We start from the raw sequence: 24,653 nt of genomic DNA, 5'->3' as shown, positions 1-24,653 counted from the left end.
TTACAGGAGATTAGTTGACATGTCTTCTGATAATAAGGAAATGATATATCCTTCTTTTACAATATTTAGCAACCAGCTTGATGACTCCACAGGCGTTGTAAGTTGTTCACAATTACTAGTTCCGGTATACTTAGGATATAGGCCTACTGGTATACACAATGGCGGTTTCAAAGATTAGTTTCAATGCAAAACTCTATAAACCTCTATAAACCTCTACAGCGCGTGATGTAACTGACATAGTTGGTTAAATTTGAAAAAGTAAAATACTTCTTGGAAAAATAATTGTGGCATCTGCACAGATGGTGCTCTAAGTATGCTTGGATGTCGGTCTGGAGGTTCCATGTTTGGTACAGAATGAGTCACCCTAAGAATTCATCCTAATTCACTGTATGATTCATCGACATATATTAGCAATGTCAATAGCAATGCATCTAAATATTTCTCTTCAATGTAAGTTACACAATTCTAGATCAATTGTTTGCAGTCATTCTGTTCTAGACGAGATGTTTTTCTAGACTTCCTTTTCTATTTCCAATATTTAATGTGTACGAAACATGATTTTTTTTCTGCCTGTTAGTTATCGGGTCTAAATACAGAAAATAAACTTGATGCTGAAAATGTGAATTCCTAATCTAGTGAAATAAAAACAAGCTCAACTTTCGCACTAACTTTGGCGTGTTTCTTATTACTGTGGCCACGTTTCCCACGATAAGTAATACTTTTTAAATTGTAAATTATGTATGTTACGTGAATATTATAAACAGCAATAGAAAAATCAATAAATGAAAATCATAAAATATACGTTTTCAAAAATGTAAGCCCTAATTTCTTTTACACTAAATATATATGATACGATTCTAACAATGAAATTAACATCATAGATATTAGTTTTGATAACCATTTTATAACATTAGCTACATCACATTCACCTATGACCTATGACAATTTTTTTTTCGTTATGGTTGGGGGTCGCCTCCTAGTGAAAAGTTGTGTTAGGGGGTCGCGGAGGTAAAAAGGTTGAGAACCGCTGAAGTAAGGCATTGTGAGAGAGAGAGAGTGAGACATAGAGAGAGAGAGAGAGAGAGAGAGGGTAACTGAGAGAAAGAGCGTACTGGACAATATTATGTATATGAGGATATTACTTTTACATAAAGGTGTTCTAGATTTAATGTGTACTTGTGCTGTGTTGCTGTGTTTGGTTTAGCTTTATTGATTTTAAAAATTCTATTAGAGATAGCAGAAGAAAAACTGTATGAGATGGTTCCAATCCATAGAATGCCTGGCGTTTCCGGTGCTAAATAGGAAACGATTCTTAATTTTTAAGTCGAATTGCAAATTATGCTGTGATATAGTGTTCCTGCACTACCAGGTATATGCAACGTAGTCAGTGAGTCTGGATTCACAGAAATAGGTTCTAGAAAACATCAACAGCTTCTGACAAACTCGTTCAAAAAATAATAAGATGATTGTTGTACTTTAGTTTCAAATAAAGTCACTGATAAAATTAACTTGATATTAATAGCCATCTTTACTTGAAAAACTCGTCAGAGAAACTGGATTCTTCATTCAGGAAACGCACTTTTCTTGACGTACATTTTACAGACGTTACTTCTACAGAGAATGTAAGTTTATCCTTTTTAATCTAGTGCTTAATGATTAGAGACTTAAACTTTAGTAGTTATTGATTGTATTAGCAGATTCAGACAACCCGTTCCATGTTCTAATGGTAAAAAGAAAGAAGGAACACTTGTACGAAGTTGTCTTAGCATATGAAATAAGTAATGCGCCTTTATCTCTGTGTCTATGAGTATTGTCTAAGTTTTTTCTAAGTTATGTTTCGTATTTGTAAGTTAGGTTCAGTGTTTCATATAGTATCGCTATTTTTATGTTCCAATTTAACTTATATTAACTCGCATTGTACCATTCCTGGATGTCGGTGGTTTAGATTTTTTTGCAATCAGTTTTTCGTTCAATTCTACTCATTCGATCTGTATCGAATTTTGCGTATACGCTCATAATCGATAACAGCACATGAATAAAAAAAAATAAAAAATTTAACCAATTTATTAATCAATTAGTCTAAATTTACGTTTACAATAAAACGCACTAAAAAGGAAAAAAATATTTTAAAAAACACACTATAGTGTCAATGTGAAAGTCATTCTAAACAGACCCTAGCCTTTTTTTTTTAACGAAAATTATAATCAGTTCACTCTGGTTGCCTTTTCGGATAGTATCTTACAGAACTTAATTTCTACCAACTTCCCATTCTGGGACACTTTTATTGACTACCACTAGCAAAACAGAAATCAATAGAATAACCGATCGATTATTTAATCAGTTAGTCATAAATAACAAATTGTATTCTATTTAGAGACAGTACCAGCTAAAGGGGGATAAGCCTAGTCACCCTTGTGTACTGAATTTTGGTGGTCGACTAAAAAATGTATTACTAAAGCCTCTCAGCTGAGGCCTCTCAGTTGAAGCCTCTCAGTTGAAGCCTCTCAGTTGAAGCCTCTCAGTTGAAGCCTCTCAGTTGAAGCCTCTCAGTTGAAGCCTCTCAGCTGAGGCCTCTCAGTTGAAGCCTCTCAGTTGAAGCCTCTCAGTTGAAGCCTCTCAGTTGAAGCCTCTCAGTTGAAGCCTCTCAGTTGAAGCCTCTCAGTTGAAGCCTCTCAGTTGAAGCCTCTCAGCTTATTCCTCCCCCTCCACACATATATACACAATATTTTCAAATGAAACCACGCCCCTTTCCGCGTAACAGTTTAAAAGAAGTAACATCATTATTTGCAATTTAGTCCAGTGCTTACATATTTATTTTTATTTGGTCAGTCATGGATCTAGAGCAGTGATCCTTAAAGTGGTCTATATAGACGTCTACGAGGACTTCAAGGGGGTCTATGAAAGGGGAAAACATAAATTGGTGGTCTATGAGATGTCCATGGGTGTCTACGATAATCAATCCGAATGTTATAAATCTTTGATATAATTTTTATATTTTTCTTGTAATTCTTTCATACAATAATGTGTGGTTTGCACCTTGGTTGATCTTTTCAATATTCATTCTGCTATTCAAATGAATGATTGTTATATTCAATTTCAGTACTTATTTAATTAGCTTAATTTTGTCTACATGTAACTATTGTTTAATAAAAAGAAATGCAGATTTTATTTAAAAATTAATAAATTAAGCCGGTTTTAGGCATTCTATGACAATTGGTCTCGACTCGAGTCCGCCAGATGGGCAGTAACTGTGGTTGCGATTAATGCATTGGTTCTTCAAAGGGATGCGATTACATAAAAAAGGGGGAGGGTGGGAATTGTTCAATGGGGCGCTGAGATAAAAGAACAATCTAGGAGTACTTTGAAACAAAACAACAACAAAAAATTGAAAAACATTGTTTTTACTGTAACATTTTTTTTTCAAAGCTAACACTGACATAGTATAGATGAACTAATTGTAAATCTGGCTTCTATTTCAAGCATCTGAAGATTTAGAATGAGTGAAGTGTTTAACGTAACAACGCAGACCCAGTTTCGACCTACATACTTTGCCACATTTAATGCAGATTAAGCTGTTTCCAACTAGCTCAGTTTTGGTTTTCTTTTTTGTCTTTTGGGCTTGTCTTCGGCATTGGCTTTTCTTTGGGCCTCAATTCTGTGTTTAGATCTAGTAGTTTGTCTATTTTAATAATACGTCTGTTTATAGCCATGAGGTCAACAACTACACGTGGGTTGTGTTACATTTTACAACACTTCGCCTAAGCACTTATGCTAACACGCAAACAGGCTTTGGTTACGATCATAAACAATGGTCGCTGACCTACTAGTTAACGAACCTGTTGGACGGCCTGGGGTTACGCTACGCTTTCATAGAACACTAGTCGACCGGCGGGGTAGCATACGCCGCTATTTTGCAGGGCGGCCTTAGGCCACTGCAACCTATGCGACCACAGTGGGCCCCGCACTTTCATAGGACCCGCACTTTCAAAAAACCCGCGCTAATTCAAAGTGTTTAAATTATTAAATTAAACCATTTTATATCTTAAAACAGATCGATTTACCAGGAGCTCCTGGAAATCTCCCGAAATTGCAAAATATACGAAAAAGTCCTTAAAATATACGGAGATATATAGACAAAATTGTCATTTTGGGGTGTGACTCAATATGGAAAACATCAATCCAACGCACGATAAATAAAAACGGCATTATGCATAAACCGTAATTGTGTAATCTGGCGAAAGAAGCGTCTCGCACCTCAAACTAATGAAGAATTACTTGAGGTCAACAATTCTCGTAGATAGATTGAAACATTTGGTAATTCTTGCTATTGAGCGTGATCTATGTAGGAAACAGAATTATTATGATATACTGTATGACTTTGCTACACGCAAGGCTCGTAAAGTAATTCTGTACGTAGTAAAGAATGAATAAAATGCATAGACGAATTTATTTTCTAATACAAACTTTAAAATTTCACTTATTATCCGCTTTTCTACCCAAATTTGGCCCCGCGAAATCCGTTTCGCATAGAGCCCCACAATGCTTAAGTCCGTCCTGCTATTTAGTGAAGGGTGAATATACATAGTAGATTACTTGTTCTCTTTCCATGACTTCTGGTAACAATGGGTTAAGTCCGTTGCGTTTGTGTGTAAAATGTTTTACATGTTTCGGGTTTACTTCTTAGTCCAAACCTCCCGCACGACGAAGGGGATGGGAGCGGGCAGGGTTTGTCAGTCCAGCGCGAAGCCAACCGTAACGACGTGTGACACCCACTTGTTCCCTCCCCCCCCCCCTCTCTTGTTTTTTCGTTGGGTGACTATCCGCAGAAATAAGAGAGTGATCTTTCCTTTACTTTTTGTTCTTACTTACTTCTTTTGACTTTCAACTATCCAGTGATTCCCAAAGTGGTCTATATAGACCCCTAGGGGTCTACGAAGACTTCCAAGGGGTCTACGAAAGTGAAAAAATAAATTGGGGGTCTATGAGATGTCCACGGGGGTCTACAATAATAGTTTTCATTTAGGCAGATCGTGACTTTAATTTTTATATCCCATTACTGTAATTTTTTCGTACACTGATATATGATTTGTACATTGGGTAATCATTTAAATTTTTGTATTTAATATCAATACATATTTAATTGGACTAATTTTGTCTACGTGTAACTAATTTTACTTGCTAGGTGGGTAGCAATCCAAGGCATATGAGCCCTTCCTGCCCGAAGCTTACTGGTTAAGCCAGTGACTCGCCTTCTGCTGTCAGTGAAAACAGTTGTGAAGACCCATTCTTTGAGCCACACGTGAAAGATCAAGAAATGCACGATAAACTGCTCTTTGCGAAATTTTTTCTTACATTGATATTTAATGCTAAATAATTAATTAATTAATATTTAAAGTTTGAAGGACTACTTCATAGAAAAACAAATTCCTACATGAAACAAAATATCCGTAGCAACAGATGATAAACTTGAAAAAAAAATTTTCCAGTAAGTTTGGTTCCAGTAATACATATTTTCATTTTAATTGGGTTAAATTTGAATTATATCAATAAAAAAGATAGATCTCTATAACTTAAATTAAATGACTTTTTCACTCTTCAACTCTCTATAGTTAGAAATCAGTTTTTAAAAAAAGTTGATGAATTTGCAAAAATACAACACAAGTTAAGCAGGGGGTCTATCGAAAAACAGAAAACATGGCAAGGGGTCTACAAGACAAAAATGTTTGGGAACCACTGATCTATACTAATGAGGGGGATATCATTCTTGGTTTGATCTCTGGTTGGCATTTGATCTCTGGTGTGCGTATGGAAATGCGCGTGGAGATGTGTGTGGACATGTGTGTAGATGTGATATGTGTGAAAATGTGTGTTTCTGGACAAGTGTGTAGATGTATGCTGAGATTTGTGGTTTATGTGCAGATATGTGTGCGTGTTGAAATGGTTATGGAGATGGTTTTAGGGATGATTCATGAATAGCTAGAACCTTGGGCATGTTTTTTTCCAATCGCTAATTCCTTCAATTTTGATTTTTGTCTAATAAAAAAGCCACGAAAAACAAATTTGATTTTTGCGTCTCTTCATAGAGCTAGTGATAAGATTGTAGTTTGGGTGTAAACTGGAGCCAGCAGGGGGGCTAGTGTTGTGCCATTTGTCTCTGCATAGCCGGAAACACATTGAGGTGTTGTATTGGGCTTGTGATACCACAAGGTGCAGAATGTTTAATTAAATATGTAAGTATAAATACATATAGAAACATGATTTGTGTTACTGTTTATATCACTATAGATTATGTTATCATTAATTTCACTGTACCAGATCGTTAATTATGTACATTGAATGCCGGGGAGGGGGGGGGCCCAGGCACACGAGCCAAAGCTTAAAAACCGATCCTGACACCTAGCCATCGAGGACACTTTATAAAGTTAATCTAATTAATAGAACCTTATTGATGTTTACATTAGTTTGTAAATGTTTTACATGTTTCGGATGTTCCTTCAGAGTTGAAGATAATTTACTTCCTAGTCCGAACCTCCCGCAGGACGACGGGGGAAGGGAGGGGGCAAGGTATGAATTCGGGACCAACGAGATGACCGAACGACAGTCTAAGCGCACATAACGCATGACCAGGAAGCCATCAATTTCCTTGTTCTGAGAACAGAGACTATCTTTATGACGTCTTGTGTGTGTTAATTGATGCGTGTCGAACATTACTTCAATACAAAATGTAAATTCTTTACAATTATATAATTATAACAATCAGATCTACATCTATGTGAATGCTAAATCTAGAATTAAATGTACAAAGTCTTGTAACATTTGATGAGAGGGATTATTTAAAGTGTGAGTATGTGTGAGTGTGTTTTGTGGGGGAAATTTGAATCTAATATTCTTCAATAATTTAAAACAGATTTTCTTTTTCTTTTTTTTTTTCTTTTCTTTAAATAGCCGCGATTTTGCCTGGATTCATTTTTTTTCCTTGAGAGAACACAGCGTATTTGTAAGTCTTCAGAGAGATAGAGCAAAGGGGAGAGAGAGGATATAGAGAGGAGAGAGCAAAGGAAAGACAAAGAGAAGGAGAGAGTAAAGGAGAATGATAGAGAGAGAGAAGGAGACAGCAAAGGAGAGAGAGAGAGAGAGAGAGGTGGTGAGAGAGAAGGCAATAGAGAGAGAGAAAAAGGAGAAAGACTAAAACTCCTGAGTGTGATGGTCTGTGAGTAGATGAGGAGGTACTTTAAAAAGCCGGACATTTTGATACAAGTTTATTGTCCATGTTACAAATGTTCTTTTAGGCTTTCTTAATGCGCTACGATTCTATCACTTGTCTGGACCAGTTGGGGAAAAAAGTGGATTGAAATCTCGTTACCGAGATCGCTTTTTAAATGCATTAAAAAAAAAAATTGTTCACTCAGGGCTCAGGCCTTAACAATGAAACTAATTCAACTCAAGTCTTATCTTATCTTACCTTATAGCATACAGACGTTACTTAAATAAAAGAAGATGACTACGTATATGCGTGTCTCTAGTTCAATTAAGCCATGCACGTCAATCAATGACTTTAACTCTGCTAAGTCACTGGTTTTCCTGGCTAGCTCAGGCAACCCATTCCATGCCCTAATAGCACTAGGGAAGAAGGAGTATTTGTACAAATTTGTCCTAGCATATAAAACAAGGAATGCGCCTTTATCTTTGTGTCTTTCTGAGAATTTTATCAGGTATATTTTGCATTTGAAGATTATGGTTCTGTGTTTTATGTATAATTGCTACTTTACTTTCTGAAGACTTTCTAAATTTAGTGATTTTACTAAAGGTGTTACTCTAATCAGATGTATATATTTGTTTGGTCTGAATCTGCTTTATTTTGTGTCTGTTCCAGATTCTTGAGCTGAGGGGTCCCAAACAGAGGATGCATATTCTATAATTGACCTAAGTAAGATCAAATAATGTTTTAGCTTAATGTTCTTATTTGATTTGTAGATTTGAAAAATAATTTCTTCAATATGCTACCACATCTGTATAGTACTATCTCCTTTCCTTGATCTATACCAAACAACTAATAAAAGCTTTTTTCTTATTCCATACGCTGGGAAAAATAAGTATAAGTGATCCTTCGTCCATAAGGAATTATTTATTGGAAAGGTTTCCTGAATCATCAAAAAAAATCTTATTTCGATTAAACGTCTGTAATTAATAAGATAAGAAACAACTGTATTGTTTATCACCCAGGTCTGACATCGAATATTTCCGGATACGTCCATGTGAGAAGACGTTCAGTATGTTAAACAGATTGGATTGTATTAATACAAGGATCCAGTGGCTGGCAGTGATAAGTGTCATCTTTGGTTTTCTGGTATTCTTTTCTCTAAATCAAACGTAAGTATACAAGAAATGTGTAAGGTATCATTACCGTATCAATCAGCAATTATTGGCATAGTTTATCTGAGAAATATTAAATGCATTGTCATTGTGAATGAATGTTGAATGGTGTAAGGTTGCAGAATGCGAATGTCGTGTAATGCTGAGTTCTTGCTTCCTGAGGTGCTCTTGACACGTGACAAGACAAATACTATAAACTGACCTAAGTCCGTTTCAGCAGACAAATATAAAGTTTATTTTACAACACAATAATAATAATACTGCACTCCTTGTTAGTGCTACAAGTCAAGAAATAATAAACAATCCTATCCACATGACAGCGGTATCAAATGTATCCAATATATGTTAGTTACAAATCACGTCCGCATCTCAGCGGGTAACACTGTACAGAATTATAGATTAACTAATACATGTCTCAAAAAGACCAATGGCAACAACTGCCCACAAGTTACTTTCTAACTGAAATTACTACAGACTTTTCTAAGTCGCTACTGTCCATCCCGGACCAAAATATACTTGACCACCCGGTCTAAAGAATACCACTTGACTTAACTAACTTGACTTAGCTTGACTTTACTGACTGAACTCAAAGTCTAACTTTATTCATTCTACTTCCTGTTTTCTACATCAGGAATTCCACGTGTCTTTTAAACTCTTAACATGACGTGAACTTTAGATCATGCAATGTCAACTAAGACTGTGACAGTCATTTATATATTATCTTATTATTTAATCAGGAGCGGCTCCAAATAGGGAACATTTATAGGATTTTTAAGAACTAGGGAAGTGTTTAAATTGTTTACTTCTAACTAATTTAGTGTCTTAGTGGTTTATCATCAGAAGGTGAAATACGCGTCAAGGTCTCATGCTTTGAATACATTAATGAACTATATGAAATTGAATTCGATAGGATAGCCATCATTGCGCATCAGACTTACTGTTGACCTAAATACTATGTTTAAAATTGATTAGCTTTGATCAAAGACGATATCTGGCTGTAACATGCTGAATGTGTAATGCTGTAGAATGCTGGGTTCGTGTGTCCTGGGGCTACACTTAACACGTGACAACGTAATTAGCAGAGACTATTTACAATCCACTTTAGCTGGCAAAAGTAACATTTATCAATAATAATATACTGCAACTTCTTAATTGTTACATAATCCAATATGAAATATGTATAATTACATCCGCATAACAGCGGTATCAAATATATCCAACATGTTAAGTCCTCTAGAATAGGCTACATGTAACGTCCGCATCACAGCGGGTAACAATAAACTTCAATAATATGTATCCAACTGACTTAAGAGTTACAACTGACTTAAAGTCAATTTAGTCATTCTTACTTCCCCTTTCTATATCAGATGTTTCACGTGTCTTTCACCTTCTTGACCCGAGGTGAACATATTACAATCAATTTCAAGCGATACTGTGACACTGGCGCATAGTAGAAATGGGAATTTCCATAGTACTAAAATATGGTTCAGTGAAGTTAATTCGCGCAAAATGAAACAACGCAGATTAGAAAGACTGTATAAGACTATAAGTAAAGAAAGACAACCGGAGTAGCTTAGTTTCAAATAAGGTTATTGTGTATACTTTTGTGAACTTACTATTAAATTGAAATTTCATTGTGCATTTGAAGAGTTTGTTTTCATAACACCGAGATGGGAAATGAATGTGTTTTTATTTCGTAACAATAGATTTGTATTCTCTTCGTCATTTAAATAAGCAGCTCCGGCAATACTGTAGAGTTTGAATGTTGAGACATAGTTCTAAATAATACCAAGTTACATTCTAAAACAGTTCCACCATGACAATGACAATTATCTATTATATAATAAGTTCGCTTTTTCTAATTAAATGAAAATATACACCACACGAAAGATAGAAATAGATATATAAGGTTACAGTTTCAGTTTATTAACAATCGTGTGCTTCACAAATCAGATAGACTAGACCAGGGACCATTTTAACCCAGGGGATTAGATTAAAATATGCACACTTGTAATGAGCACCACCACAGAAAAAAAATATTTTAAACGTTCAATGGGGCTCAGCCCTATAGGCCCATGTAAGGAGGTAGACCAATAGGAATCAACAGGTTTAGTTCAGGGGCCAGCAACCTGGCAAAGTTTTGATGAATATTTACTATCCCAGCTCAACAGCTTCTACGTCTGGATGTCCACACTGTTCCTTTATGAGAGGAGTTGACTTTTAATGTCATCCATTCCATGTTTTAAAATGGGTTTTAACGATTATGTTTTGAAATTTTGTGTTTTTCTTTATTATTTATTTCAACATACAATGTTTTTTTTAATAGATAGATATTATTTTGATAAAGAAGACTTAACATAACAAATTCCTAGTAACGTAGGATATAAAGAAAAAGTAATAAAAACTTTAATATAAAAACCATGAGACAAAATTTGTAAAATGTAGTTTATACCAATAAGTGTACTCTAAGTTATAATATATCACTTCGTAGAGATAGGTAACCAGATTTTTGTCTGGAGAAAAGTTTTGTAGTCCCATGTTTATAACATACATGTTAAAGTAAATTCGCCCTTTTAGATATATAGGGCAGATGATGTTAAAGACATCTTTTTCTTTGGTTTAAGACCAGGGTGTCATTTTACTTTCCCCAACTAAAATCAGGTACCCATTAGAGCTGTGTGAACTCAGGAGCACCCTAAAAATGCCGAAATGCAAAATCCTAGACTTCACCTAGATTTGAACCCAGGACCCCAGGTTTGGAGGCCTAGTGCTAAACCACTCAGCCACCGCGCTCCAAAAAAACATTTATGTGTTATTTCTCATTTCTTTTTTAAACATCCAGAAATTGGGGAGAAGTGATTGCGACATTGACGACTCAGAGCAAAGTGCTGAACAATGAAAGCGATGCGAGTCTCGACTCTTTAAATCACAAAATGAATTGTAAATCTAAGACTGTTTGTGGGACACACTGGCGTCTGGTCAGTTGGGAGGATGCTATAAAGGCTTTCTCTGATCAGACGATGGACGCCTGCAATAACACCTGTGACACAAGTGATAACGCTTCTGATTGTTCTAGTTTCACCAAAGAAGACTGGAGCAGGCGACTTACTGCTGGAGACTTTATTGCGAGACCTTTTCTGAAAGATGGGATGTATATTTATGAGTTTGAAAAAGAATACTTGAGTTATCCCCCGTTGGAAGATATGAAGCAGTTACCGGTCTTGAATTTATCAAAAATCACAGTGTTTGGAAGCATTAACGACACTGTCCACTGTGACATTGGTGACGTCATTAATGGACGCGTGGACCTGGTGGACAGCTACGGCCAACCCAGACACAAAGGAGGAGATGAGGTGAGAATGTGGTTGGTCAGCAAGTCAGAGAAACAGTTCAGAACTTCCGGTCACGTAACAGATCTGAACAATGGCAGTTATCTGTTTAATGGACTTTGCCTCTGGCCAGGTAACATCCAGGTAAGACTTTTAATTTCTTACTTTAAATCTATAAATTCTTTAGCTCTAAAAAAAAATACAAAGCTTGAATTGTATTAATTAGTTTGGATCAGTCGTGTAATTGAGTTTGTAATAAATATAGACTAACGATATTAAATCTGTGCAATTAGTTTGTGTAGTAATGTGAAATGTCTCACTAATCGCTATTTCTAATTTTCGGAATTAAAGACAACAAGGCCGGCCTTAGGCATGAGCGAACTAGCCAGCCTTCTAATTTGTGGGAATTTGGAGAAAAAAAATTGCAAATCTTGGAACAAATCTCAAACATGGCAAAGTTCTATACCATCTAGCGTAGCTCAAAGTCTCTACTATGATTGAAGAAGCCTTACGGAATGCGACGGGAATTGCGCTGTATTATATTTTAACAAAGCTTATATCAACTCACTCTTTCTGTCTGGTAAAAAGTGTGTACACGTTATTTTTGCCATACCATATCTCGGATCAAGTTGAAAATTCGCACACTTAGTCATTGACATTGACCAGACATGAATCAATTAAAAAAGTAAGCAAATGTTTGTTGGCCTCCTTCAATCGTAGAATGACTATGGTTCATCTCGCATACTTCTTACTGTGGCTGTAGAGCCCTATTTTGGAGAGACACTCCCGTCCTACAAATATCGCAGGTAAGTGAGATGAAAGCCTGGGCATTGTTTATGGTCGGAACGATGTCGCCCACATAGCAGTCCCCCTCCCCCTCTCGGTGCAGCTGATGTGACCAAAGGAACGGAATACCCGATACAGTTTGGGATCAGTAGCGCCGCAGGCTCTGTTAGGCTGTAGCACGGTGTGCCACAATCTGCCTAAGAGTCGCCAGCTCCTGATTTTTCCTCAGGGTGCCTGTCTCCTGAAGCCTTTCCCGCGTTTGGGTATAGCCGCTAGGCAGCGGAGGTTTGGATTCAGAGTTTTCCTTCTCCTAGATAGATAGCCAGCCATGGCTAACGAGCCCCTCCTGCCCGAAGCTAACTGGTTAAGGCGCCAGTTGTGCGCCTTTGTCCCTTCTCCTGTCTGTGGTAACAGTTCCACCAGGCTCAGTATCTGAACCACACGTGAAGGCCAGGAGTTGGACTGGTTGTCAGAGGCTATTAGAATCTATTAGGTTCCGCAAGGTTGTTAACGCCGGAAGTGGTAATGGTCTTAAGCCCATCATTACCTTTAAAATGCTTCCAATGGCTTGCATCTCTAACCAATTAGACAATTAATTAAAAGTAATGAATTATTTTGTTTGATAGTAAAAAGAAAAATTAATACTTCAGTATTCACATATATGGCTAAATCTGTTGGGTTTAGTCCTCTAAAATAATTGTTTACGCTATTCCTCACGCATTTTGACGATCAATTTGATATTTTAAACAATTATTTATTGCACCAAACAAAACATGAATCAATATAGAAAAATACTCAATTAGTCAATTAATTATTGATAATTAATTATTTTGTTTGATATCGTATGAGATTGATAGTTCTTCCCCTTTAAATGTGCTTTTTTTTTAAGGATTTTTTTTTATTTTGCTTGTTAGCATACGAGATCAAAATTATAAGTTTTTTTTACATGCCTTTAAAACTTAACAGATCAATGTAGCAGTTGTGTATCCAAGTGAGTATATCAGGGCAACCATACATCAAGCTCAGCTGTCAGCTTCCAGATTTATTTACGGAAACTTTGTCAATAACACTACACAGGAAGTAAGTTTGAATGAGATCAACAGTTCACAACTTTGTAAAACTGGATATATTTCTAGGTTTAAAATGTGTTGTTTTTCTTTGGATTCGCAGCAAATGTAAATATATATGTCACTAGGTCTTCTTCTTGATCGCAGGTGCTAGAATGTGCTCTTGTTGAAGATAGTGCTGAGAAGTGCTAAAATTGTAGACTCTTTCTTGAGATGTCAGATGTTGTAAGAAGTTACTGTGACATGCCGGGGACTCTATATCTCTAGATCTAAATGCTATCTTAGAGATTTAATGAAGATCCTTTTCAATTCAAATACAGAACTTTAATTTATCAACTGAGAATCACAAAACTTATAGTACAGTGTTTACAAAAGTAAGCTGTATCAGATGAATAATTTCATACATAGTTCAGTAATAAAATTATATTCAGATTTCTACTAGTTCTAATAATTTATAGTTCGTCCATCGTGGTTCGATGATGACCACTTTGTCATCCCGGGGGGGCTGAGGGCTTTGCACTGGGGTTTTATGCCTCCTCATGTGGCTGGTGAGACCTATGTGAGCCCGGAATGTTCGGCTGCACACTGGGCAGGTTATTCCAGCTGGAGCTAGTGTCATTGGCCTTGCTTTTCTTCACTGGCGTTTTTCTTCTGCCAGCGTTGTTCTCTTTTCCTCATTAACCAGTGCACCAGTTTTCACAGCGCGACTCAATGATGCTCTGTTATGTGCCTCTGTCTCCCAGGTGGCTGGGTTTATGCTGAACGCCTTCAGAGTAGCTTTGAGGGTGTCCCTGAAACGCTCTCTTTGACCGACTAATAAGATCTAATAAGTACAAAACTTGCCTCTACTGATCCTAACTCAAGACTAATATACGTCTTCTGTCTTCAAGATTTACATTCCGGATTGACGTTTCTCTATTTTGCCACCTGCGTCTGTACTTAACCTTTTAACTAAGATACTTGGCCCAACCAATTAAGTCATTTCTCCAACCAATCAAATACCTTTCTAATAGGTTTCACACGCGTGATAGATGGCTGCTTTCTATGTCATAGGAATTTCTGAGGTTGACCTAAGCTTTGACTTGAGTTTATTTTAAATTAAATAATATTTTAAAATTAAAACTTGGACGTGATAAGTGACAATATACTACACTACGAAAGCTATCTTTAAAAACTTGTTTTCTTGTGTGCATGTGGGATGTCACTTCCAGGCTACAATCTGTTGGAGTTTACCAAATATTATTGGAAGATCTTGTGTCTGTAACCTGACCCATATCACTGGCCAGTCTTTATATTGTGGTAAACCTACAGATACAAGGTATTTGATATGTAAATATAAGTTTGTTTTATTTTTTTTCCCACTAGTTAAATTTATTCTATGACGACTTAATACCATTGACTCCCAGTGGAGCATAGACTAAAGGTGCGACTGTATCTATCTATCTATCTATCTATCTATCTATCTATCTATCTATCTATCTATCTATCTATCTATCTATCTATCTATCTATCTATCTATCTATCTATCTATCTAACTATCTAGCTATCTTTCTATCTATCTATCCATCAATCTATCCATCTATCCATCCATCTATCTATCTATCTATCTATCTATCTATCTATCTATCTATCTATCTATCTATCTATCTATCTATCTATCTATCTGTCACTCTATCTTTAAATTAGAGAATTGAATGGTTTGCCTGAATCAGCCAGGATAACTAACGAATTGGCAGAGTTTAAGTCATTGATTAAATGCATATCTAGACTGGCACATGAAATGCGTAGGACGTAATTATCTTCTTTTTAAAGTGAAGTCTGTAATATATAAGATAAGATAATATAAGATAAGATATATCAGGCTAATTCATTGTTATCTTTAAACATCTCATTTACAATCTTTTCTTTAAGACTTACATGCAAGGACTGGGCTGCTACCTCTGCAGCGCCCTTGATACAACCTATAAACGTGACGATGCAAGAGAGGAACCTGATCCAGAGAATGCCGACTAAGTAACAGGAAATACTAGAAAATACTTTCAAAGAATGAGAACAAATATGTAGAATGAAGATAGCATGTTTTGATAGTGATGAGCAGAGAAAAAATTGCTCTCTATTTATGAAACGGGACGGGACCATCCTGAAGGCAGTCTGAAGCGGATACCAGACGTCGAGGTAGAAAGATTAGACGTAAAAAAGAAAGAAATATTAGATAGATAGATAGATAGTTAGATATATATATATATATATATATATAGATAGATAGATAGATAGATAGATAGATAGATAGATAGATAGACAGATATAGATAGATAGATAGATAGATAGATAGATAGATAGATAGACAGATATAGATAGATAGATAGATAGATAGATAGATAGATAGATAGATAGATAGATAGATAGATAGATAGATAGACAGATATAGATAGATAGATAGATAGATAGATAGACAGATAGATAGATAGATTGATACATAGATAGATAGATAGATAGATTGATACATATAAAGATTGATAGATTGATTGATAGATAGATAGATAGATTGATTGATTGATTGATTGATAGATGGATAGGTAGATAGATAGATTGATAGATAGATAGATAGATAGATAGATAGATAGATAGATAGATAGATAGATAGATAGATAGATAGATAGATAGATAGATAGATAAATAGATAGATAGATAGATAGATAAATAGATAAATAGATAAAGATATATAGATATATATATATAGATAGATAAATTGATAGATAGATAAATAGATAGATGACATTTACTCTAGTGATAAATAGATAGATGACATTTACTCTAGTTTATTATTTTGATGTAACATGTCATTTATCTGTAAGTGTTCTTTGAATACTGACTCTAGACCTTAGCAATGGACGTACCTCTCTCCCAAAAATGTTTTAAAGTACGATGTTTTCTTATGGCGCGTTTAGGAATTAATTATTTGTTTCGGAAATAGGGGGACGTTTTGACATAGTGACAATGACGTGACTAGTACAAAACAAGACTAGGTTCTAGAGACAGAACAAAATATCATCCGATGTAAACAGACTGCTTCCAGGACAAAGTAGAGATGGATATCATTATATGAACGTATAGATACAGCTGACATTCGATGGTTCCCTTCATTGCTGTTAAACCTTTTCGACATTCAGTATCAGCGTCAACTAACGTGTATTAATCGCTCGGCCTTTTTCCGGTGTTATTGGAGTCCGTATTCCGTTATGAGTGTTACATTCATTTGGTTTATTTGTATAAGACACCGCGGAAGCGCCTATCGATTTAGAGAGTAAATTATAAAGGTATTATCGCTGAGGTATTTTGATGTGTTCATCTTTTTACAGACGTTATGACATCGAGGAATACATGTCAAATATTTTCATGCTTATGATTTAGATTTTGATAAAGAGTTATTTGTCTTTGTTTGAAATTCAATAGTTTTTTTTTTTAAATTGTCAATTATTATGTGTTTTTTTTTATTCTACTAGACTTCGTAAAATTTGCTTCATATGTTTTTATTTGTTTACTTTCAGATACATTTTGAAGCGTACAATTCCACACAACATACAATTGTTGGTAAACGAGAAAGGTGAATTTAAAGGCAAAAATTCTCACTAATTCATTTCAATAGTTACCACTTTTATATCACGAAAGTATATATACATAATATACATACACAACTGATGCCAACATATGCAATATAGACACAGTACTATGTACTAATATATAAATATGTATATAGAGAGATAGATATAGATATAATATATGTATATTTACAAAGAGAGAGAAGAGAAAACATCTCAATTTTGAAAAGATGTTTATAAATTATAAATTTAAAAAGAATGTAATATTCCATTAGTGAGATAAAATTGTGGCAAGAACAACATCCAACACAGTTAACAATTCCAACACAGATGTCAAATATGGCTGATAAAGCCTGAAGAACAAGTCCCACATCATGTCATCATTATTATCATCATCATCCTTGTCATCCTTGTGAGTGCTGCTTGAAGTACTCATATCTACTCTTTCCCTGGACAGAAAACCCTGAGGTAGAGTGTCATGCACGTATCTTACTAGACAGGTCAAGGGCAAGGTCTTTCTCAGACCTGCAGAAAATTTGTCATAGTAAAAATCCGAAATTACTAAATTGATTCAAACTCAAAGCCTTACCACAATCTTATATCATCGCCTCCAGAGTCCTTATAAATGATTAGTTCGTTACTTTCTTATTACATCTTAACTGTAATGATACAAACTGAATTTTTGTATTTGGCATTAATGGTGCATATTAAAATGTAGATTATATATATATAAAAAACAACACATCTTTGAAACTCTCAGCTCTCTGTATCTAGCTCTATTAGTTTCACACCAAGTCTACGTGCCCTGGATTCAACTGCAATTACAAATAGGACAAAACAAAAGTAAAGTACCCCTTTCAGACCTTATAGTCTGTAGGGCACATGGATGTAAAGGTCATCTGTTTCTGTGGCCTACGGTTAACAGGGCTGTCATGTGGCCAGCACAACGACCAACCGCATCTACTTTTCAGGTACCCATTAGAGCTGTGTGGACTCAGAGGCGCCCGAAGATACAGAAATTAAAAATCCCAGTCTTCACCAGGATTTGAACCCCGACCCCCGGTTCGGAAGCAAAGAGCTTTACCGCTCAGCCACCGCTGTAATTACAAAACACTAAATAATTCTATCAAGACGATCACGAAACTGTATCACTCTAGATAGCATGTACTATATCGTATACTAGCCTCTGACATCGTGAAAAACAAGGTTTTTCGTTCTAATGACCAGGGCATCCTTAGGTCATGGAGGCCCTAGGCGAAGGGAATTAGGTGGCCCCAAATGAAATATAAAATAAAGACAGAAATAAAAAAAAATTCACAAATAATTTAAAAGCATGCCTGTATTAGCTAGTAGAACTACTAGACATAGAGCCATAGAACTCTCCAATGTTTGAGATTTAAAAGACCAGTAGACATGAAGCTCTGCTAGGATTTAATCCAAGTTTCGAAATTTCTTTCCTAAATATTTTTTTTTTACTTCCGTGCGAGGCCACCATTATACGCAGGCCCTTTGTTTCAGGATTTTGTGATTTTAAAATCACAAAAGAGATACGAGACACCGATAGCAAAGACAGACAGACACAAACACTCTTTTGTTCCCCTGGCAATCAAATCATTAAACAGAAACAATTTGATAAAAACTTTTCACATGTAAATTATGAGTGAGTCTGGTGTGAATGTACATTAGGTTTCTTATAGTTATAATGTTTTGTATGGTGTAATGTGCAAATTGTAAGACGAATTTCCTTACGGACAATAAAGAATATTATTATTATTAAAAAAAAAACTGTTAGCATAGTTGATTTTTTAAATTATTTTTTTTTTCACATTCAGAAAAGAAACAAGTAGCCGTTGCATCAGAACTTTGAATAGTATGAAATACCATGATGTTGGTTTTTCACTATCTTTTCTATTTTACGAGATCTAAACGGTACGGACGGACAGACAGACCACAAAAAAAAAAGTACTAATAGCATGTATTCCCCTTTCGGGGTCGCTATAAAACTATTTAAAAAAAAGCAAAAAACAACAAGGCTTCAGTTTTAAAAAAATTAATATGTTCCTTAGAGTAAAACAAATTATAAAATGAACACTAAAAGGTCTAAATGACATATAAAATCAACGAACACTAGCCCATAAAGAACAAAAAGTTATATGATCGATGAGGATGATTTAAACTAAACTTACAGTGAAACGTGACATTTCAAACACACCAGTTTGACGAAGGAACGCAGTGAAAACTTTCTGAGTTGGTTTGGACATTGTCTGTAAACTTTAAGTACGAACATTTCTATTGGATCTACTTTGTGTACAGCGACTTCTACATTGAGATTGTAGATCTATATAGTGACTTGTGTACATTTTCAATTGTACATATAATACTTGAGATCTATAGGTAACACCACGACATTTTTTGAGACATCGCTTAATTACCGGTCAATTTAACGACGACTCAGAGTAACCACAGGCCTGACCATTGGTCAGTTGTTGTTTAATTGATGTTGGCACAGTTTACCCATCGCGCTAAGTGCAGTGTCAGCTAGTTCTGATATGTGTGCTGCAAGGGTTAGGTTTAGTTGGCAGCACAGACAATTATAACTCTATCTATCTATCTATCTATCTATCTATCTATCTATCTATCTATCTATCTATCTTCTCCTCTCTCTCTCTCTGCATATATTATATACAGTGCCTTTTTGGGGGGAAAAATAGGTGCCGGTACTCAGTGATGGATTGCCTAACTTTTAACTACTAATATATTAATAATAAACGTTAAAATTCAAGAAAAGTCATAATTTTTTTCCCCATATTGAAAAAGATGCCGGTACACCGCACCGTGCGTACCATCACGAAAAAAGCTATATATATATGTGTGTGTGTGTACAACTAAAACGAATAGTGTTTTAGTACCAAGCCATCCACCATCCTCTCAATACTCTATGGTGTGGATTGCAGTAAAACAAATATAAATTTGACTTGATAATTGGTATGACTTGTAATATTCCTGTGCACGCTAACACGTATTTAAGAAACGAGGAACTAATTTAAAAAATATTTTAAAATAAATCCCCTTGGAGAAGAACTACGCATTATATATATATATATATATATATATATATATATATCAGTAATGGGGTAGTTATCCCCCTTCTTCGATATCAATTAAAATAAGAAAAGTTCTCCTTTCAGTTCTTGTGATGTATATTGTGACTAGTATGTGACGAGTACTTTGCAATGACTCGTATATTATGAAGTTTCATATATAAAAAAACACCTTAAAGTTAAACATTGTGAACCCTCTTTCGGACCTTAAGATCTATAGGATAGATGAGCAAAGGTCATCTGCTTATATGGCAAAAGTTGTGATGTGGCCAACACAACGACCAACAGCATCTACTTTTTCCCCTAACTGCCCTAACTAATCTGAGGTACCCATGGAGTTGAGTACCCTCAGCGGCGCCCAAAAAATCCCAAAATTCAAAATTCATTTTTAAAAAAATTGTGACTTGTAGATTGCAGAAAATATAATTTTCTAAAACTGTTTTGTATTTTACAGGTAAACTTCCTAAACTTAAGCCGTGCTCAGAGACGTCTTTAAATGTTACCTGGAATCTTACAACACCAGGTGGATTCTGGGAACCAAATATGAAATGGACGTCACTGCAATGTGAGAGACCGCCACTGTCTTCTCCCTGGGCGATGAGCTGTCTGAAGAACACCACAATAATGATTTTCGGAGACTCCAATGCAGTAAGAGTATTTAATGTACTCAGTCAAGTTACACACTGCACAGGGCTATCATCATCTCTATGGCCTAAGGCTGGGACATGTAGGAACAAAGACGCAAACATTATCCTATCCTTTACACCCCACGAGTTACCATTATATCAACATGCTTCCTGGACCCCAAAACTGAATTACAAAGGCGTTGCTGAACAGATCTACACTACACCATCTGTTGGTAAATACATCATCATTGTTCACTACTATCTACATGCGACACCTTCGCATCTCAGCGTCGTCCATTCAAGAATCAAATCTTTGGCTGAATCAATAAGACATCTTGCACGCAGAAACCCGGATGTGCTTTTTGCTTTCCGGGGTCCTCACGTGACTTCATTTGACTGGGACATAAATCACACAACAGGAGGAGACAGTTTGGGTAAATTCTACTTACAGCTTATACAAGAAACCTTCCAGGACCTTAGAGATAAAATAGTTTATCTTGATGGCTGGGGAATGACATTAGCGATAGAGAATGCTGAATTTCACCCGACTGACAGAGTGCCACAGGAAATGATAAGGACTTTGTTATCGTTTAGGTGTAATGAAACTGGATATGTACCAAGATAGCAATAAATAATAATGGAATTTGTTTTTATTAAATTACAGGTCCAGGTGACTTAGCCTCGATCGTTTGAATAATTTGTTGAGGAGATATATTTGATTATTTTGGATCGGGTAAAGACTCCTAATTCAAAAAGTTGCTTTATTGTTCTTTAAGTTCTAAATACCAATGTTCAAAATGTTTGTTTGTAAAATGTTTGACATGTTTCGGATGTTCCTTCAGAGTTGAAGATAATTACTTCCTAGTCCAAACCTCCCGAAGGACGACGGGGGATGGGAGCGGGCAGGGTTTGAACCCAGGACCATTGATAAATCTGAACGACAGTCCAGCGCGCAAATCGCACGACCAGGCAGCCATCCATGGCGATTAGAAAAGTCTCCTAAGTCCCCATACAGAACACTGGTAGGACAAAATCACCTTCTTTTTTGAAGACATATCTGTGTTTCATAAAATAAGATAATCAAAAAAATCGCAGTTCACGTCGAATCGTTTACATTGCCTAAAAGTATTGGGCAATTATTGTCTTGGAAGTTAAACGTTCCAGTGTAATGTCATTGATGGTTACGTTCAGACATTAATATTGATATTTGTATTGTTTCAGCATAAATCAAAGTATACTTCAAGGTTAGGTATACAAAAGATTTAGATAATACAAACATTTTTTTTTTGTAAAATTTTTATAATAACACGTTTTAACAGCATTATAGAACTATACTGTCATATTTACAATTTAATGTAAAAAAAAGATTTATTATGAAATAAAATGCAAATTTTTCTTTTTAAAACGCGTAGAGAGTTCTCTATATCATTGTACTACAAACATAAAAAACCGGAAAGGTCATCTCTTCAAAGGCAAATAACTGTTGGTAAATTGGTCATTTATTTTCAATTAATAAAAGAATTATTAAATTTAGAATTTTAAGGTCAAATGTAGTTTCAGCATTAATCAAAGTATAAGTTACTTCAAGTTTAGGTATAAAAAGGATTACGTGTCTTTTTACATTTAGCAGTAGTGGCGCACATGTAAAGAGTTGGCTCTCCGAACCAATAGTACAGTGTTCGATTCTTTGAACAGGTATATTTCGTATGTATTTTTTAAAATTCTTTTTTTTTAATATATGAAAGTTGATTTAAATTAAATAAAAAAGGTCAAATTTGTCCAAATAGCGCTTACGTTTAAAAATATTTATATCATTATTAGTCTCTAAAATAAAAGCTTTAATACATGGTAATAATTCACCAGCACAATAACATTTAAGTAAAAGCTACATACACATCTCTACGCAATTAAAGTGTAAACAATTTATAAAACCCTTAAAACAATAATACTTAACATGCATCTGCAAACTACATTTCTTTTTTTCTCTTCCATAATTCCATAATACATCAATCAACAATAAGATGGTGCGCAAATGTTTTATTGGGCCAATTTATTCATTAAAACTTGTTCTTGTTTGCGAAGAAATGTTTGGTGTACTGCTGGAAGCCTAGTGACGTAAGCGGTGTCAAGTTTTTTTTCCCATTGACATGATGGAAAATTTTCATTCATAAAACATTCTAGCCAAAATTAATACATACATACAATAATTGTTCGCTTAACAGTATAGGATTTATTAGAGTAGACAAATATTAATCAATAATAAAATAAGCAGTTATTTAACAGATTTACCTAGAATAGGTAAAGGTTAATGTCCATGCTAATTCATTTTACAGCAATGTTTAGTTAAACAGTAAGGTTTTATAAAACATTCTAGCCAAAATTAATACATACACGAATTGCTCGCTAAAGAGTTTAGGGTATTTTATATGAAACGTAAATTTTGTATCGCTAAAATGACAAAAACAACGCACTATAGCGTCAGTGGCTGGTGTCAACGGGTGCGTTGAGCTGGTAGTGTTCTTTAATAAAAACCCTTTACGATGTATATTTTCACAACAAAATCTGACTTCGGTTTATTGATTTTGTTAAAACATACTGGAGGCGCGGTGGCTGAGTGGTAAATCGCTTGGCTTTCAATTCGGTGGTCCCTGAATCTACTCCTGGTAAAAACTTTGACTTTTAATTGCGGTATCTTGACAGTTCGTTTCTTTGCATTTCAAAACATTAAATATGAGATTTTTGTTTGGTCAATGGATAGAAATAAAAGGGAGATTATTGGTGTTTCGGGTGTACACTGTATGTGAAGTGTTGATGATGTAAGAATGCAGAATAGTGGTTCCCAAACTTTTTTGTCTCGTAGACCACTTGCCATGTTTTATGGTTTTCGGTAGACCCCCTAATTAACCTATTGCTTTTTTGCAAATTCATCAACTTTTTTGTTACAACACTTTTCTAACTGTAGCGAGTTGTAGAGTGAAAATGTAATTTAAAGCTACACATCAAGTTATAGAGATCTATTTTTTTTTGTATTGATCAAATTCAAATTTATACCAATTAAAATTACAATTAATATTTATTACTGGAATCACCAAACACATTGAATTGTTTTTTTTTTCACGTCTATTATCCTTTGCTATGGATAGTATGTCTCAGAAGTTTGTTTTTCTATGAAGTAGTCCTCAAACAATAACATATTAATTAATCAATTAATTAATTTGCCTTATTTATCATTGTAAAAGTTCTCGCAAAGAGCAGTTTCTCGTGTAATCTTTCATGTGTGGCTCAAATAGTGGGTGCGTAGAACTGTTTTTACTAACAGAAGGAGCGAAGGCGAGTAACTGTCGCCTAAACTAGTAACTTCCAGCAGGAAGGGTTCATTAGCCTTGGCAGTCTACCTTGCCGAAGGAAAACTGAATTCAAACCTCTGCTGCCTTGCAGCTATACCCGAACATGGGAAAGGATAAACCCTGTTAAAAATAAGGAGCCGGCGACCTTTAGGGAGTTTGCAGCACACAGCGCAACACACTGTCAGAGCCTGCGACGACGCTGATCCCAAACTATGTCGTTTGCAAAGAATTCCATAAGCTTTTAATTCTATAACTCATGCACCTATGTGCCCTTGAAATATATTGTTGCTTAAAGAAATTGTTTTAATAATATCAGATGTAGATTTGTGTTAAACAGTTTTTAAACTACAACGCTTAGTAAAATCAATGTTTTACCTATAGTGATTTCTTTATTTTGCTATAATTAAGACGCTCACACACCATCA

At 35.3% G+C, this 24,653-nt stretch overlaps 1 protein-coding gene across 1 annotated transcript; it reads left to right on the top strand.

Annotated features, from left to right (window-relative positions):
• The first annotated feature begins 1,147 nt into the window (after nt 1-1,147).
• LOC106076624 (NXPE family member 4-like) lies at nt 1,148-24,417 on the top strand. Its single transcript, XM_056036883.1, has 8 exons — nt 1,148-1,622; nt 8,224-8,370; nt 11,216-11,846; nt 13,455-13,568; nt 14,767-14,873; nt 15,467-15,568; nt 17,104-17,159; nt 20,710-24,417. Coding segments are annotated over exons 1-8 (1,956 nt in total). The 5' UTR covers nt 1,148-1,620; the 3' UTR covers nt 21,507-24,417.
• The last annotated feature ends 236 nt before the right edge of the window (nt 24,418-24,653 follow it).

This window comes from Biomphalaria glabrata, chromosome 7 (genome assembly GCF_947242115.1).
Source record: "Biomphalaria glabrata chromosome 7, xgBioGlab47.1, whole genome shotgun sequence".
In the NCBI taxonomy this organism is placed as follows: Eukaryota; Metazoa; Mollusca; class Gastropoda; family Planorbidae; genus Biomphalaria; species Biomphalaria glabrata.
This window is presented reverse-complemented; position numbering and strand designations above follow the sequence as displayed.

Bases quoted from the DNA above. Each gene is read 5' to 3' on its own strand.
- LOC106076624 (XM_056036883.1), top strand. The intron at 11,847-13,454 runs GTAAGACTTTTA...AAAACTTAACAG, and splicing joins TCTGGCCAGGTAACATCCAG to ATCAATGTAGCAGTTGTGTA. The intron at 15,569-17,103 runs GTAACAGGAAAT...GTTTACTTTCAG, and splicing joins ATCCAGAGAATGCCGACTAA to ATACATTTTGAAGCGTACAA.